The sequence below is a fragment of the Rosa rugosa genome, chromosome 6 (genome assembly GCF_958449725.1).
Source record: "Rosa rugosa chromosome 6, drRosRugo1.1, whole genome shotgun sequence".
In the NCBI taxonomy this organism is placed as follows: domain Eukaryota; kingdom Viridiplantae; phylum Streptophyta; class Magnoliopsida; order Rosales; family Rosaceae; genus Rosa; species Rosa rugosa.
This window is the reverse complement of record NC_084825.1, coordinates 41,606,211-41,623,603: the sequence shown is the minus strand read 5'-3', so window position 1 is coordinate 41,623,603 and position 17,393 is coordinate 41,606,211. Positions and strand designations below refer to the sequence as shown.

The following is a 17,393-nucleotide window of genomic DNA, read 5'->3' as shown; positions in this document are numbered from 1 at the left end:
AAATACTACGAAGCGATTTTGCAGCACTTAAACAAGGCTTATCTAGCCATCAAGAAGTCAATAAGTAAGGCAAGATGTCATGAGCTTCCTGGAATTAAGCGCTCCAAGGAGATTTTACAACACAGTCAACACTTAAAACAAGACTAGTGTACCCATCAAAAACCCAACAACTACATGTGGTGGTAACGAAGAAAGTCCTGAATTTCCTGGAAACAAGCCATCCAGCAATAACTCTACTACTGGCTTGATCAATATGACGAAGACAATGACTATGAAGCTGAAGACGAAGAAGGAGAGGATGGAGATAAACATGATCAACCATCTAGTGTGTACTTTCTTGTGATGTTAAATGAATCCTTGAGGACTGCCCTATGAATTTGTAATACTCTCTGTACTATTTTTTGCATTTTGTAACGTTACTCTAGAAATTAATCTATTTTCTTTTTGGATGAATGATGTTCTAAACCAACGACACAAAATCTGGATCAATCCAAGCATTTTGTGGACGATTTTTATTAGACAAGCTTGAAAATTGTCATACTTCGTCTCATTAATGTTAATCAGGTGATCATACACTTCCTACATGCTTAATATATAGGATGACTTCTATAAAGATCTAGCTCAATATTGTGACGTATCTATGTTGTAGATTTTGGTTCATCTTAAAATTTCTAGCTCGCTTCTGCTTGTGAGACTTCATAACAAGAGGGTTGCACTAAACCTTTGAAGGTTTAATCACCTCCATTGCTTAACCATCGGGAATTTTGCTATCCATAAATAACATCCTTCATCCGACACCCTTACCCCTTTGATGATTCGAGAGGCGGACAACACTTGTTCCCCGAAACGAGGTATGTTTTAGATCCGTCAATTTGATGATTCGAGGACAAAGAGTGACAATGAGAACTAGGGACCAATGCAGTTAACATGGGCTAGTAGACAAAAGTCACAAAACGAACAAATTAATATTGAGCAAAGTTCAAGGCCAGAGCTGGTAAAACTTCTCAAACCAATTTTGTATGAAAAGACATTTATATCCTCATACGGAATGACAATAATAAAGAAACCAAAAAGTTTACAACTCTTTTTTGTATTTTTATCAGCAGTTCAGTTGTACCCAGCAGTTCATTGTGTTTACGTTGTTACATTGTTTCTTCGAGCAAAACCTTAAACCCAAATTTCACTTTCCTTCCTTTATAATTGGTTCAAGGGTTTAATGCGCATGATATTGACCAAGTTGTGACTACAATTATGATTTCGGAGGCGTCAAATAAGGTTTGTGCATTTTGTTTATCATAGAACCGAAAAAAAAAAAAAAAAAAAATTACTGTAGTTTATCGCACTTCAATCGATCAAGAAACGCTGAAAGTCATTAGAATATTCGGCAGGAAACCACCGAACCAAGTAGAAAAGTTTGGTGGATAACCACCGAAATTTAGCAAAATATTTGGAACACAACCACTGAACATGATTGTGAGAAATTAAGAAATTAAACTAATGAAATAACTCGTGGAAGGAAATTTAAACCAAGAAGCGAGAGATACCTTCAAAGTCAGCGGGTGAGAGCGCGATGACCCATGAAGTCTAAGATGGAGATATTCTTGAGTTTGAGACTGCGCTTCTTTTCCTCGACTCTCCGCCGATTCCTTCCTCTATAATGATGCTCTGCACAAGTTCTTCTCATTGATGCCGAGTTAATCAGGGTTTTGTTGGGTGTGAAATTGCTGGGTGTGAGTTTTGAGCGTGAGATTTGCTGGGTGTGAGTTAAAAATAAGGGTATTGTTGGAAAACTTGCTTGGTGTAATTACAAATTCTATTTTTTTACTGAAGGTAAAAAATTTACTGGGTCTACATGTCGGTCGGTTTCCTCAGGACTATAGCATTACTTTCACCCATATAGTCGAAAATTTCAAACACATCATTTTTCCTATAAAAATGGATTATACAAAGCAGCGTTTCATCGATTTTGTGTCATCATACAACACAACTCAATTTTTATTTAATTTTCAATGTAATTCCTTAATTTAAGTTAATGTATTTCTGATATACACCAAGAGTTCTAAATCAAAGCCTCGTTATACTTTGATTTGCTCTAAAAAATGAAGCTTATGATTTAACTCACAAGGTCAATCTATTACCAAGAAAAGATTCAAAATTAAATAAAGATGAAGGGTTTCACAGGTTGAATTAGAAGACCATAAATTTTTTGTTTCAGGAGGTAAAGCATCTTACCTTATTTTCTACTCCTAATTGGAACTGGAATTAAAAGAAAAACCAAGTAGCATCCTAGCAATGCCTACCGCTATCATTTTGCAGTCTGCGATAATAGATTTATTTAGTTAAAAAAAGTTTCCTATTCCCATGAGGAGGTTTTCCTTCATAACTCATCTCCTATTCCCATGAGGAGACATTTCCTTTATAACTTGTTTCCTATTCTCAGGAGGATGACTTTCCTTCGTAACTTATCTCCTATACCCATGAGGAGGACTTTCCTTCATAACTTTTACTATTCTCAGGAGGAAGACTTTCCTTCATAACTTATTATTGAAGGAAAGAATCGTATATGATTAGGAGTTTAATGTGTGTGATATTCTGTAGTATCCTTAATTAGTTGGATGAGATATTTTACTATACTTAGACCTAGAATAGTGGATCTGATTTGTAACACAATGCATATAAGTTGTACCAAGTTGTAATAGAATGGTTAAGAAAAGAATTTCTTCACAGTCTCGTTTCTCTTTATGGTATCAAAGCAACGACTCTGAGGCATAATTTGAGGCAAAGAAGCTCCAAACAAATCCTCCATGGCAAGAGACGAAGACATGAAGCTGGTCGATAAGAACACGGCCTCGGCATCACAGAAAGCCCCAGAACCATGGGAGAACTCTAATCATCCACTCTTCCTCCATCATTCGGATCAACCTGGCGCAGTCCTTGTGTCACAGCCATTGATGGAAGATAACTACACAACATGGGTCCAATCCATGAGCATGGCCCTAACCATCAAAAACAAGAAAGGTTTTGTTGATGGAACTCTCAACAAACCGGCTGACAACTCTAATGAACAACGGCAATGGGATCGTTGCAACACGCTTGTCAAAACTTGGCTGCTAGGAGCCATGTCGAAGGAAATTTCAGCTAGTGTCATTCATTGCAAAGATGCAAGAGGCATATGGCTTGAATTGCAAGAAAGATTTTCTCACACTAACACGGTTCAACTGTTTCACATCGAGAATGCAATCCATGATTGTGAGCAAGGCACAAAGTCGGTTACATCCTTTTTCACAAAGCTCAAGGGCCTATGGGATGAGAAGGATGCACTTTGTGCATTTCCCCCTTGCAGTTGTGACACAGCCACAGAAGTGAAGGCTTATATGGAGACGCAAAAGACCATGAAATTCTTGATGGGGCTCAGCGACAATTATGCAACTATCCGAAGCAACATAATAGGGATGGATCCTCTCCCAAGCGTGAACAAGGCATATGCAATGGCGTTGCGTCATGAGAAACAAGCAGAGGTTTCTAGTGGAAAATCAATAGCACCACCCGAGGCATCTGCTTTTTCAGTGAAAAAGACAAGCCGTGATGATGATCCTACAGAAGAAGCCAAATGTGAGAAGTGCAACAAGACCAACCACACCACAAAGAATTGCAGAGCACACCTCAAGTGTACCTATTGCAACTGGAAGGGACACACCTATGAATATTGTCGTAGGAGAAAGGCTGCAATGGAAGGAGGACAAGCACGACCAAGAGGTAATCATGTAGCCTCCTCAAATGATGACAAGGAGACTATGAATACTTTTCCTTTTTCAAAAGAGGAGTGCCATCAGCTTCTAGGGCTCTTGAACAAAAACAAGCCTGCTTTGATCAATCAAGTCGGTAATGTGCCAAATTATGAGGAACTTTCAGGTAAAGCCTTTTCCCTTTCACAAAATGGTAAAGAGACAATATGGATATTGGATAGTGGTGCCACTGATCACATAGTATGTAATCCCACTCTACTTACTTCACTAAAGCCTGTTCATAATCGTTTGGTCAAAATTCCTGATGGAACCTCGGCACTAGTTACTCATATTGGGACAGTGGCTTTCTCTTCCCATTTTATTCTTCAAAATGTCCTATGCGTCCCATTATTCTACCTCAACTTGATCTCAGTGAGCAAATTAGCTTTTGATTCATTTTTTATTACCATCTTTCTCAGACAAATTTGTGTCATACAGGACCTACGTTCGGGGAAGATGATTGGGACGGGAATTGAGAGGGAGGGGCTCTACTGCCTCAATCAACCACAGAAAGGAACATGCAACGTGGTACACACCAAAGCACACAACCTATGGCACCAAAGACTTGGACATCCTTCTAGCAAAGTATCTTCATTATTTCCCTTTCTCGCAAATAAAGCTTGTGATACAAGCAATTGTTCAATTTGCCCTTTAGCTAAACACACTAGACAATCTTTCCCATTGAGCACTACTTCTAGTGAATCTTGTTTTGATTTAATACATGTTGACATATGGGGTGGCTACCATGTTCATTCACTCTCTGGTGCACAATATTTCTTGACCATAGTAGATGATTATTCAAGGAGCACATGGGTATATCTAATGAAACACAAATCTGAAACACGAACCCTACTCATTCATTTCATTCACTTGGTTGAGAACCAATTCGGTAAGGGAGTTAAGGTTGTACGGAGTGACAATGGTCCAGAGTTTACAATCACTGAATTCTATTCATCTAAGGGTATCCTTCACCCAACCAGTTGCGTGAACACACCACAACAAAATGGTGTTGTTGAGCGTAAACACAGACATTTACTAAATGTTGCTCGAGCTCTCCTTTTCCAAGCAAATTTGCCCAAACAGTTTTGGGGGGATGCTATACTCACTGCGGCCTACCTAATAAACAGAACACCGACACCACTCCTTCAAGGAAAAACACCCTTTGAAAAACTCTTTCACAAAGAGCCAAGTTACTCTCACCTACGGGTATTTGGTTGTCGTTGTTTTGTGTCCACCCATCCAGTGAAACCTAGCAAGTTTGATCCTCGTTCTACTGAGTGCATTTTTCTTGGATACCCTCATGGTCAAAAAGGATACAAGGTATATAGTTTGAAAGATAATAAAGTTTTAGTGTCACGGGATGTAATCTTCTTTGAGGATATGTTCCCTTTTAAAGACAATCATGATATTCTTTCTCCACCAAACATGGATTTGTTTCCCCCACTAACTCAATCATCACATTTAGACTTTGATCCCATTTCCACTAATATTCCTAGTGCACCAGACACCACAAATAAATCTGACCCTACCACAAATCATCATAATCCCACACATTCCGCTGATACACAATATTCTGATACCTTACCTCCTTCCAGCCCATCTTTGGATATTCACACATCATCAGATACTACCTCTCCTATGCTGCCGTCCCCATCCTCACAGCCCTCACAATCTTCACCACCACCACCACGTAGATCTTCTCGACCCACCAAAACTCCAACCACACTGCAGGACTTTCATATTGAAGCAGCTCTCCCCTCAAGGACCGGTTCATCACATTCTTCGAGCGAGGTCGTCCCTTCAGGTACTGCTCACTTTCTCTCTAATGTATTATCATATGATAGACTCTCTCCTCATCATAAAGCTTTCACCACTAAGATAACTATCCAGAGAGAGCCTACTTCTTTTTCTGAAGCAGTTCAAGACATCAAATGGAGAGAAGCCATGCAGCAAGAAGTTCACGCACTTCAAGCAAATAAAACTTGGAGTTTAGTGTCACTCCCAGCTCACAAGCGACCCATAGGCTGCAAATGGGTCTACAAAATCAAGTACAATCCCGATGGCTCTGTTGAAAGGTACAAGGCACGTTTAGTTGCTAAAGGATACAACCAAGTTGAAGGGATCGACTACAGAGAAACATTTGCACCTGTGGCCAAGTTAACAACAGTCAGAGTTTTACTTAGTCTCGCGGCCCTGCAGGGCTGGCATCTCCATCAATTGGACGTCAACAATGCATTTCTCAATGGCGACCTTCATGAGGACGTCTACATGCAACTTCCTCCTGGCTTCGGACGAAAGGGGGAGACTAGGGTTTGTAAATTACACAAGTCACTATATGGGTTGAAACAAGCTTCAAGGCAATGGTTTCTCAAGCTCTCCACCGCTCTCAAGTCAGCAGGCTTCCAGCAATCTTGGTCTGATTACTCTCTATTCGTCCGAAACCATCAAGGTCGATTTACAGCCCTGTTAGTTTATGTGGATGATGTCATTTTGGCAGGAAATAGCTTGAAAGATATTACAGAAACAAAACTATTTCTTTCGAATCATTTCAAGCTAAAAGACATGGGACAATTGAAGTACTTTCTTGGGATAGAAGTGGCGAGGTCTAAGCAGGGAATTACTTTATGTCAAAGGAAGTATGCACTAGAAGTTCTTGAAGATACAGGGTTCCTTGGAGCCAAGCCCTCACGGTTTCCAGTTGAACAAAACATAACACTCACACAAGGGAGTGGAAGCTTGCTGAGAGATGCATCCCAATATCGAAGACTTGTGGGAAGACTTATTTACCTCACTATCACAAGGCCAGACCTTGTGTATGCTGTTCACATACTAAGCCAATTCATGGACAACCCCAGGCAGCCGCACCTTGAAGCAGCACATAAAGTGTTGAGGTATATTAAGCAAACGCCCGGTCAAGGAATATTCCTGCCATCCACGGGGCCATTGGAACTGAGGGCATACTGCGATGCGGACTGGGCTCGTTGTAAGGACACTAGAAGATCAATAACTGGTTATTGCGTCTTTCTTGGCAATGCGCCCATCTCATGGAAGACGAAGAAGCAAAGCACAGTGGCACGATCAAGCGCGGAAGCTGAGTATCGTTCCATGGCCACCACATGTTGTGAAATAACATGGTTGCGAAACATATTGAGGGATTTGAACGTTGGACATGCACAACCAGTAAGATTATTCTGTGACAATCAAGCTGCCATACACATAGCATCAAACCCTGTGTTCCATGAACGCACGAAGCATATAGAGATTGACTGCCATGTTGTGCGTGAAAAGGTGCAGAGAGGACTAATTAAAACAGTGCATGTTCGAACCAAGGAGCAGCCAGCAGACTTGTTTACCAAGCCACTGAGCTCGAATCAGTTTTCTGCATTGTTAGGCAAGTTGGGTGTAATTAACATACACACCAACTTGAGGGGGAGTATTGAAGGAAAGAATCGTATATGATTAGGAGTTTAATGTGTGTGATATTCTGTAGTATCCTTAATTAGTTGGATGAGATATTTTACTATACTTAGACCTAGAATAGTGGATCTGATTTGTAACACAATGCATATAAGTTGTACCAAGTTGTAATAGAATGGTTAAGAAAAGAATTTCTTCACAGTCTCGTTTCTCTTTACTTATTTCCTCTTCTCAGGAGGACTTTTCCTTCATGACTTCTTTCCTATTCTCAGGAGGAGGACATTTATTCATGAGTTGTATAAATAAGGCAGTAACTAAGCTGTAAGTTCACATATTCGAACTCTGTTTTGCTCTTGATTCGATCTACGTACATACGTTCTCTTTTATCCTGACATACCATCCTAGTTTTCTTATAAATCATTCCTCATCCTCTGAATCCCTATACGGTCTATACCATATCCTTAAGGTGACGATGGCTGGTAATCCTGGTATTGAGAATGAAGAGTACTTCACACCACCACGTAGCTTCTCATCATCATTGAAAATGCCGAAGAATCTCTCAAGATCTGATGATAATGAAAAGACTCATAAGCTTCGGAGAAACAAGTACTCCAAAGCAATTTTGAAGCACTTAAACAAGGCTAAAGCCATCAAAAAGCCAATAAACCTCGCAAGACGTCATGAGCTTCCTGGGGGACCACTTACAATTTTACAACACGTAAAAGGTTGTGTACTCATCAAAAAGCCAACAACAATTGGTGATGACAAAGAAACTGGCAGCAACAACACCCCTACTCTTTTCGAAGACAAATACTCAGAAGCGATTTTGCAGCACTTTAACAAGGCTTATCTAGCCATCAAGAAGTCAATAAGTAAGGCAAGATGTCATGAGGTTCCTGGAATTAAGCGCTCCAAGGAGATTTTACAACACAGTCAACACTTAAAACAAGACTAGTGTACCCATCAAAAACCCAACAACTACATGTGGTGGTAACGAAGAAAGTCCTGAATTTCCTGGGAACAAGCCATCCAGCAATAACTCTACTACTGGCTTAATTGATCAATATGACGAAGACAATGACTATGAAGCTGAAGACGAAGAAGGAGAGGGTGGAGATAAACATGATCAACCGTCTAGTATGTACTTTATTGTGATGTTAAATGAATCCTTGAGGAATGCCCTTTGAATTTGTAATATTCTCTGTACTGCTTTTTGCATTTTGTAACGTTACTCTAGAAATTAGTTTTTTTTTTTGGATGAATGATGTTCTAAACCAACACAAAATCTGGATCAATCCGAGCATTTTGTGGACGATTTATTAGACAAGCTTGAAAATGGTCATACTTCGTCTTTTCTCATTAATGTTAATCAGGTGAGACATACATGCGAAATATATAGCATGACTTCTATAAAGATCTAGCTCAATATTGACGTATCTATGTTGTAGATGGACCAAAAAAGCCATCTTAAAATTTCTAGCTCGCTTCTGCTTGTGAGACTTCATAACAAGAGGGTTGCACTAAACCTTTGAAGGTTTAATCACCTCCATTGCTTAACCATCGGGGATTTTGCTATCCATAAATAACATCCTTCATCCAACACCCTTACCCCTTTGATGATTCGAGGTGGACAAAACTTGTTCCCCGCAACGAGGTAGGTTTTAGATCCGTCAATTTGATGATTCGAGGACGAGAGTGACAATGAGAACTAGGGACCAATGCAGTTAACATGGGCTGGTAGACAAAACGAACAAATTAATATTGAGCAAAGTTGAAGGCCAGAGCTGGTAAAACTTCTCAAACCATCGCTTTTTATAAGTTCTGCATTAGCTTGCCAAGAACAAAAGGGAGAGTAGAAAATTAAAAAGAAAACTTTAGGCATTACCAACTCGATCGATCTCATTTCAAGTGGATGCTTTTCATGAAGTGCTTTTCTATGGATGCTCGATCAGCCATTGAAGTAGCTGGCATATGCATATGCAGATGCAGCAAGCGCCGCATGCTATATTTATATGGTTACAGCTTAGTTTGCTTTAACTATCTGGTGCGGATTATAGACTAATTAACGAAGAAAAAGAGCTAGTTTGAGGGGGACCAATTGTGGAGAAGCTATATAGTGTGTGATTGATCGAGTGCGCAGTACCCTACCCAAGTGAGGTATATCATTGCTCACAACACGTACCCATAAGCTACAAAGTAATTAACATCATTGCAGACACCATATATACATGGTAACCATCTCATAATTTCATGTTTTGTTTATGGCACAATCCGATTAGTTTGCAATGGCTGCCTCAGTTCTGTTTATATGGTTATTATATGTTCTAGACTTCTAGTTACCATAATATCAAGATGCTTAAATTCGGTTATCCTTCCTATTTCAATACTCTATACTAAAAAATAACACTTCTCATTTGAATCAGAATGTGTGTAAAGTACTATTGTCGAGTATTTTCTTTACATTGAGGTTTGGAAGGCCCAATTTCAAGTCCATGACACTATTAAAAGGAGCAATACAACTTTGATCTTGAAAAGTAGGAAATAGTTGTTGTCTCAATCATTCTTGAGTTCAACTCAAAATTTCCGAGTTATTAAACAGACAAAATGCATAATTTCATTATTCTAACATGAGCAAAGGGCCGAAAGAATAGAAAAACTTAGTAAGTACTGGACACCGTTGAAAACATTATATTTTTACATCAAATGACCATGCTTTTAGAAATTATACGGTTAAAAAACTAGTAAGGTAAATATAGATTATTTTTATGTAAGTGAGGAATGGTTACCAAAAAGAAGTTATACTTTATTTTTGATCACCAAAGATGATTTTCTTAGCAGATTCCCAATGGACTTGAAATGATTAGTACCTCTGCTAGGGATCAGTTCAAGGAATCTAGCAGACCCACCAAGCAGAAAGATAAAAGCTTCAATACACATTTTCTTGTTCTACTTTCTCACCATGAAAAATAGGAACTAGGACTATAAAAACAGACCCCTGTTCCTCTATTAGTGATGCGCTTAAACCCCAAATGGCTTCTAATAACGTCAAGAACGCAGTGGTTGCATTTCTAGCTCCCCTGCCCTCCATTCTCTTCTACCTCACATTCCTCCACAACCACCAAACCAGTAGTAGCCCTGAGGCTCTCTCTCCTATTTGGGCATGGTGTTATCACCACCCTCTTCTTTTAGCCAATGCCCTCTTCTTCTTCAACGTCAATGTCCTCTTCTGGGTCATCAGCCAAGTCCTCTCCAGCCATTGGGTACCTCAATTTCCATTAAAAATCTGATCTTTTTGGCTTTCACCGATTAAAAATGTGATCTTTTTGCTTATCTGATCTGGGTTTTTGGTGCAGATGATCGATTTGTATTGGACTGTGATACCCGTAATGCTGGTTCATTACTACCGGACTCACCCTCTGGCTGATTTTAACTGGTGGCGGTCAACGATTGGAGTGGTGTTGACTTGGGTTTGGAGCGTAAGGCTGACCCATAACTATTTTAGGCGGGAAAATTGGCAATGGGGAGCCAGAGAGGACTGGAGGTTCACTGATATGAACTCACAGTACGGCAAGCAGTGGTGGTGGATTTCGTTTTTTGCTGTTTATCTTTCTCAGCAGGTAATGGTTGCTCTGTGTTTTTGTGTATATTAAGTGTTTGATGAAATGTGTCGATGAGATTTCAAGCTTTAGTGAAAATGGCTGTTTATTTGTTGTTTTTAATGTATGTAGGTTTTTCTGATTGGAATATGCCTTCCTTTGTATGTGATCCACTCGGTTAATGTGCCATTGAACATGTGGGATTTTGTTGCCATCATTGTCTGCATTTCTGGTATTGTTGTTGCGTACTTTGCCGATACACAGCTCCATGAGTTTGTGAGTAGAAACAATGAGTTTAAACAGCTTGGGAAGCCGGTTGTGCCCAATCTTGATGAGGGGTTGTGGTGTTATTCGCGACATCCCAACTATTTTGGAGAGCAGTTGTGGTGGTGGGGACTGGTTGTGTTTGCATGGAACCTGGGACAGGGATGGACCTTTGTCGGCTCTTTTGTCAATACAATGTGTTTGGCTTATGTGACGACACTTGTGGAGAAGCGAATGCTGAAGCAAGATTTCAGAGCAGAAGCATACAGGCAGTATCAGAAGACTACCTCAGTGTGGATCCCTTGGTTCAAGTCATCTGCAACTGGAGAAAAAGATAAGAAAGCTTGATTTGATGTTTCAGTAAGTGTTATGCTTTTCCAACTGTTTTATCCGCTCCATATATCTCTTTTGTTGTCTTATATTGCCCTTATGCCCGGGAATTGTCATCAAATCTTCTTTAATTGAAAAAAGTGAATGCAATTTGGAATTTATTTGTGCATACTTTAACATACTGTTGTAAGAAATTGTTCTTGAGAATATGTATTTCCATCAGATTCTGGCTTCCTTCTTAAACTTGGTTGTGTTGTGAAGTCCTTAGCTTAATATAGAAGTCTATTCTGTTCAATGTTTGTATATGACACAAAACATATGTCCTTGCCAGTCTTCTGATCGAGTTCTTTAAAACATAATGCCTTCCAATACAGAATTGGATGCATGGGTCCACTACTTCAGTTGGCATATTGGAAGTTTGGAACACAGAAGAAATAGATTAGGAAAGAAAAGCAAGTATATAGGAACTACCAAACTAGGATATCATTTGCCTTGTTCTGTGAAACTCTAGAAAATGGAGATTGGGGTCATAAGTTACACAGGTAGGGAATTTTCGAACTTTAACAGTGTTGTCTATCATCATCTTTCTCTAGAGAATGTTGGATGGATTATAGTCATTCTACCCATTTAAAGCACTGATGTGATAGAATATTACCTACAGAAGTGGGATCTGCTTGACACATTATTACCTATTTTAGCTTTCTATATTGAAAAACACATGCTTGACCTCTCATGGACAGCTATCTGTTTAGCTTTATTTTCATATTTGGGAAACAGTTGTAAGAAACTTTTTCTTTTGACCTCAAGATTCCACTGATGCGTCTGCTGCAAAGGAAGGTGATGTGTGGTCCTCCTGGCATTTATTTAGCCAGAATTAGTGGAGAATTATGGTAATGGACTATGGTCTCCCTTTAGAAAATTCTTGTTTTTGTGAGAAAATATGACAGAGCATCTGAATATAGTACAGAACTACAGACGCGTTTTCACCTTATGAGCATGGTAGCATTAGAAGGATTCTTTTACAGACGAAATCTTTGAGTATGTTACATACCAAAACAATGTTTTATCGTGAGGTAATTCAATGAGCTTAGGCTTTTTGTTACCCTTGGAATGGTGCTCAACCTTCTTCGAGTATAGGGGCTAAGAGCTAATCGTTTCTCTCTCTATTTCCTTTGAGAGCTGGAAGGTTGCAGTGTTGGTGGTTTATAATTTTATGTTGTGAAGATATGATTTACTATTGAGTAATAAAGAATCTGGAAAGACTGCCAGAAACATGTGAGCCAGTGAAAGAAATGCATGGAAACTGCCTTAGAAATTAGATAGACTGGTCAGAATTTTACCTTTCTTAAACTATTCATACACAAAACGCTGTGCAATCTAAGTAGAAGTAGTGACCATGAGAGTTCAGATGGTATGAAACCTTCAGTTACAGTACTGAAGTACGTGCATTAGCAGCAGGAAACTTCAAATGAGTCCATGGCAGATTAATGTTTATGGTTGCAAACAATTATCAAGACATTATAGTGTGTCCAACAAAATGTTGTTTTAGACTTTTAGTACAGTGGTGAGTCTAACAGCCTGTTATGCGGGTGACCTGGGTTTGATCTCTGGCAACGGTGTCTTTCTGTGTTAATGAAGATACATAACACCACCATTCTGCATCTTGTTTTCTTTAGATTCATATTTCTTTTCTTTTCTCTTCTTAATACGCATATCATGACAAAGAAGCACAAGATCCTAGATAATGATTACAAGACCCCACATGAGTTGAAGATATACATAAATTCCTCAGTGTTACGGTTCAACATCATTGCAATCACCAGTCATGGGAGCCATTTCATAATTACATGTTTTGTATGGAGGAGTTGGTTTTTATTTGCATATTGCACACCCCGGGGCACGCCCCTTATGATTGATGATTGCTTAATTACTCAACACGCGTGGTTATAATTCAAATGTCAATTTGCATTTAGAACTTGTGGGAGACACATTTACTTTGTACTTCTTTTTTTTGGTATTCACATTTACTTTGTACTTTGATACATAAAAACGCTCACAACATAAGCATTTGCTTGATTTACCTTTAGATAGATGGTTTTAATTATTGGACGTTTTTGGTCTGTTGAATGAGTTCCCAAACCTCAAATTTGTATAATGAGATTCCTGAAGTGAATAGTTGTGATTAAGGAAGTTTTGATACAAGATTGGTAACCGATGTAAGGTCAATAGATGCTGGATTTACAAACTACATTTGTAGACTCATTTACATAGGTGGGTGCTCTTTTTAATTCTACCATGGTGGGTTCTATGTGGACAGGAGTCCAATAGTTTATTCTTAGTTAATTGCTGAAAAATCAAGGTGAAAGAAGAGAAGAGTGTTTTTCTTTAAGAACAGACAAAAACATGGTTAACCTTATGAAATGAAGAACATCTTTAATGGAGTGAATGCATTTGAGATCATTAGTACCTGTGCTAATGATTATATGGAGGGATCTTGCTGACCCACCAAGCAGAAAGAGAAAGAATCATTCTTATTTTTCTACTATCTAGTATCATGGATGGGCCTCTTTTTATAGTAGGGAACTAGGAAGTAGGACTATAAAAACAGGCCTTCATTCTCTTCTGGTGATGTACTTGCAAGTTACAACCATGGCTAGTAGTAACTTGAAGCATGCAGTGATAGCATTTCTAGCTCCCAGTCCCTCCATTCTCTTCTACCTTTCATTTCTCAACAACCAGAGTCACCAAACCAGTAGTACTGGGAGTCTGTCTCCCCTTTGGGAATGGTGCTATCACCACCCTCTTCTATTAGTCAATGCCCTCTTCTTCCTCAATGTCAATGTCCTCTTCTGGGTCATCAGCCAAGTCTTATCTAATCACTGGGTACGTAAATCTTCATTTGAAATCTTTTTTTATTTTTTGGTTCTTAATTTCTTATGAATTGAATTGTTTACATGATTTGAATTGGTGCAGATGATCTCTTTGTATTGGACAGTGATACCTGTAATGCTAGTTCACTACTATAGGGCTCACCCTCTGGCTGATTATGATTGGTGGCGCTCCATTATTGCAATTTTGATGACTTGGGTTTGGAGCCTCAGGATGGTTCACAACTATTTTAGGCGGGAAAATTGGCAGTGGAGTGCCAGGGAGGATTGGCGATTCACCAATATGACCTCACAATACGGCAAGCACTGGTGGTGGGCTTCCTTCTTCGCCATCTATCTCTCTCAGCAGGTACGGATAGATCTGAATTCAGACTGGTTTTTATGTGTTCGTTGAAATGTCTAGATGATCTTTCAAGGCTACTGATTGTTTTTGATGGCTGTTTTCAATCTTTGTAGGTTTTTCTAATTGGACTATGCCTTCCGATGTATGTAATCCACTCAGTTAATGTGCCAATGAACATATGGGATTTTGCTGCCATCATGATCTGCATTTCTGGCATTGCTATAGCATACTATGCTGACACACAACTCTATAACTTTGCAAGTAAAAACAAGAAGCTAAAAGCGCTCGGAGAGCCAGTTGTGGTCACTCTTGATGAGGGGTTGTGGCGTTATTCACGGCATCCGAACTACTTTGGAGAGCAATTATGGTGGTGGGGACTCGCTATATTTGCATGGAACCTCGGACATGGTTGGACCTTCATCGGCTCTTTCCTCAATACAATGTGTTTAGCTTATGTGACAAAGCTTGTGGAACAGCGAATGTTAGAACAGGACTACAGAGCAGAAGCATACAGGCAGTATCAGAAGACAACCTCAGTTTGGATACCTTGGTTCAAGGCATCCCCAATTGGAGGAAAAGATAAGAAACCTTAGTTTGATATCTGTTTCAGAGTCGGTTTTTGTAATTTTGTTTAGCTGCATTATCAGTGTATCTCTTTTCTTCTGTTGTAATGCCCTACATCCTGCTGTTGTTGTCAACTGTTCTTTAATTGAAAGAGATTAATGCAAGTTGGATTTCAATGTAAGAAATTGCTTTAAAACCAGTTTCCTCTAATAGATGATTTCCTTGAAGCCTATGGTGTTCCATGAGATCTCTCAAGTTTAACTGTGTCATAAAGAACTTACAGTAGAAGTCTAGGGTGTTACATATGACAGCACACATGCTTTTACCAGTCTTCGGATGGTTGTTTGACAAATCATGTCGAGATACGTACATTCATTTCATTACAGAAATACAAATCAATATCCGTGCATATGGACCAAAAAATTGCTAGATTCTGCGCAATGGAAGCCAGAAGGAATTTGAAAAGATAGTTTTTTCAATAATTTTTGTAAATAGTACTAAAGGAAAGTGGGATATCATTTTCCCACTCTTTTTTAACTTTACAGAATGGAGATTGGAATCCTAAGTTATAAGGGTAGGCAGGCTCCTTTGAACTTTGACATTGCTGGTTATCATTTTTCATCTCTTCACTGGAGAATGTTGGATAAACCATTGACTTCTACAGTTACAGTAATCATTTTAAGGCACTCATGTATCATACAGATGTGGGAACAGCGTGACCCACCATTACCAATTTAGCTTGCAATATTTCAATTGCGCATGCTTCTTCTCATTGACAGCTAGCTGCTTTAGAAAACAGTTCAGGAACCTTTTGTTTGACCTCAGATCCTCAGGAATCTCACTGATGGATCTAATGCAGAGGAAAGACAGGTGTGGTCCTTCTGGAATTTGCTTACCTACATGGGAATGGGATTTGTTGTCCCTCATAAATAGTACAGATACAATTCATAGTAAAGTTAGAAGGATCATTTTAAATACAGAGACTTTGAGCATGTTGGAAGTTAGGCTTGTTAGGTCTAACATTTAGTAACCTTCTGGCTTAAGCTTGAACAGTTCTGTTACCCAGTTTTGGTTGTTTCAGTTTCTTCTGTTTTAGAGATCTGAATTGAGGATCTCGGAAAAGGGCTAAAACAGCGAGCTGTTTCTGATCTAGAATACAAAGCAAGGAACCCAATTTTCATCACATTACAATATATGTCCAAGTAGTAAGTAAACATCAAAGCCAGTCTGCATTTTGTTTCTGGAAGCTTATACTTTTTTATTGGCTTCTGGTTTTCAGTATGGATCGATCTCATGACAAGCAGAGACTATCATCATAGTCACAAGACACCATGCCACCCCACATGAGTTGAAAGGTTAACAATAACTTTACATAAATCCCTTCCTCTTTGTGTTACTGTTCAACTTGTGAAGGGCTAAAAGCCAAAGTACTTGAGTACATATAGCTGGAAATGTATCAAACTATCAACAACCATTATTATTGATCAATAAGCTACAAGGGCACGCAAACAACTATGCAGCACGAGTTTGGATCCGTTACCAATATCATAGGGTGGAAATAGTAGGTTTAGTAGTGTTTTTCATGACCCAAACCAATCAATTAAGAGAAGTTGATCCAAAGGAAGTCAATTTTGTATTACAAGAATATGTTAAGCCAGAAACAGGAGTTTTTGGCTGTTTGCTGTTGCTATTTACTCATTGTATCCCTTGAAACAGTTGAAATATCGAATCCTCTTCTCTTTGTGCTATTAACCAAATGTTAGTTTAGTTTTGTAAAGTTCTGAATTTTTAGTTCTTTTAATAATTCCAAGCATTTGTTAATGGAAGAGGTTGAGGAGGAGGAGGATTTCATGTAAAATAAATGCTCTTACACATTAGAATTATAGAACCCAAAATTTATACAGATGGATTTGTTCTGTTTAGGACTTTCCCTCTGTAAAATTGTTATTTCTTGATTACTATGTAATGTAATTCAATGATCTGAACTATTGACTTATTAGGTACTGTGATACATTATAAATATATAATCATTAATAATTAGCAAACTAATGAAATCCGTTTGGTTATTTAGATTGGTTTCATATAAAACTAAAATGAAGCATTTGGGTTCCCCTTTGACAAAGTCAAAATATATATATATAAAACTAAAATGAAAACATGATAACCATATAATTAAACTGTTAAACACCGACAAGCGTGGCCCGTG

General features: G+C 38.8%; 2 protein-coding genes across 2 annotated transcripts; both read left to right on the top strand.

Moving 5' to 3' along the window:
- The first annotated feature begins 10,086 nt into the window (after positions 1-10,086).
- On the top strand, positions 10,087-11,563 carry LOC133715898 (uncharacterized protein C594.04c-like). The gene is made up of 3 exons (XM_062142588.1): positions 10,087-10,462; positions 10,556-10,819; positions 10,931-11,563. Exons 1-3 carry the CDS (start codon positions 10,232-10,234, stop codon positions 11,408-11,410), a joined length of 975 nt encoding a protein of 324 aa, XP_061998572.1. The 5' UTR covers positions 10,087-10,231; the 3' UTR covers positions 11,411-11,563.
- A 211-nt stretch (positions 11,564-11,774) lies between these two features.
- Positions 11,775-15,372, top strand: LOC133715897 (uncharacterized protein C594.04c-like). Its single transcript, XM_062142587.1, has 3 exons — positions 11,775-14,275; positions 14,366-14,629; positions 14,737-15,372. The coding sequence occupies exons 1-3, from the start codon at positions 14,021-14,023 to the stop codon at positions 15,214-15,216; spliced, it is 999 nt and encodes a 332-aa protein (XP_061998571.1). The 5' UTR covers positions 11,775-14,020; the 3' UTR covers positions 15,217-15,372.
- Positions 15,373-17,393: the final 2,021 nt, after the last annotated feature.

Excerpts from the sequence above, each read along its gene's own strand:
- LOC133715897 (XM_062142587.1), top strand. The coding sequence starts at position 14,021 with ATGTACTTGCAAGTTACAACCATGGCTAGTAGTAACTTGAAGCATGCA. Across the intron at positions 14,276-14,365 it reads AAGTCTTATCTAATCACTGG|ATGATCTCTTTGTATTGGAC; the intron begins GTACGTAAATCT and ends GAATTGGTGCAG. Across the intron at positions 14,630-14,736 it reads CCATCTATCTCTCTCAGCAG|GTTTTTCTAATTGGACTATG; the intron begins GTACGGATAGAT and ends CAATCTTTGTAG.
- LOC133715898 (XM_062142588.1), top strand. The coding sequence starts at position 10,232 with ATGGCTTCTAATAACGTCAAGAACGCAGTGGTTGCATTTCTAGCTCCC. Across the intron at positions 10,463-10,555 it reads AAGTCCTCTCCAGCCATTGG|ATGATCGATTTGTATTGGAC; the intron begins GTACCTCAATTT and ends TTTTTGGTGCAG. Across the intron at positions 10,820-10,930 it reads CTGTTTATCTTTCTCAGCAG|GTTTTTCTGATTGGAATATG; the intron begins GTAATGGTTGCT and ends TAATGTATGTAG.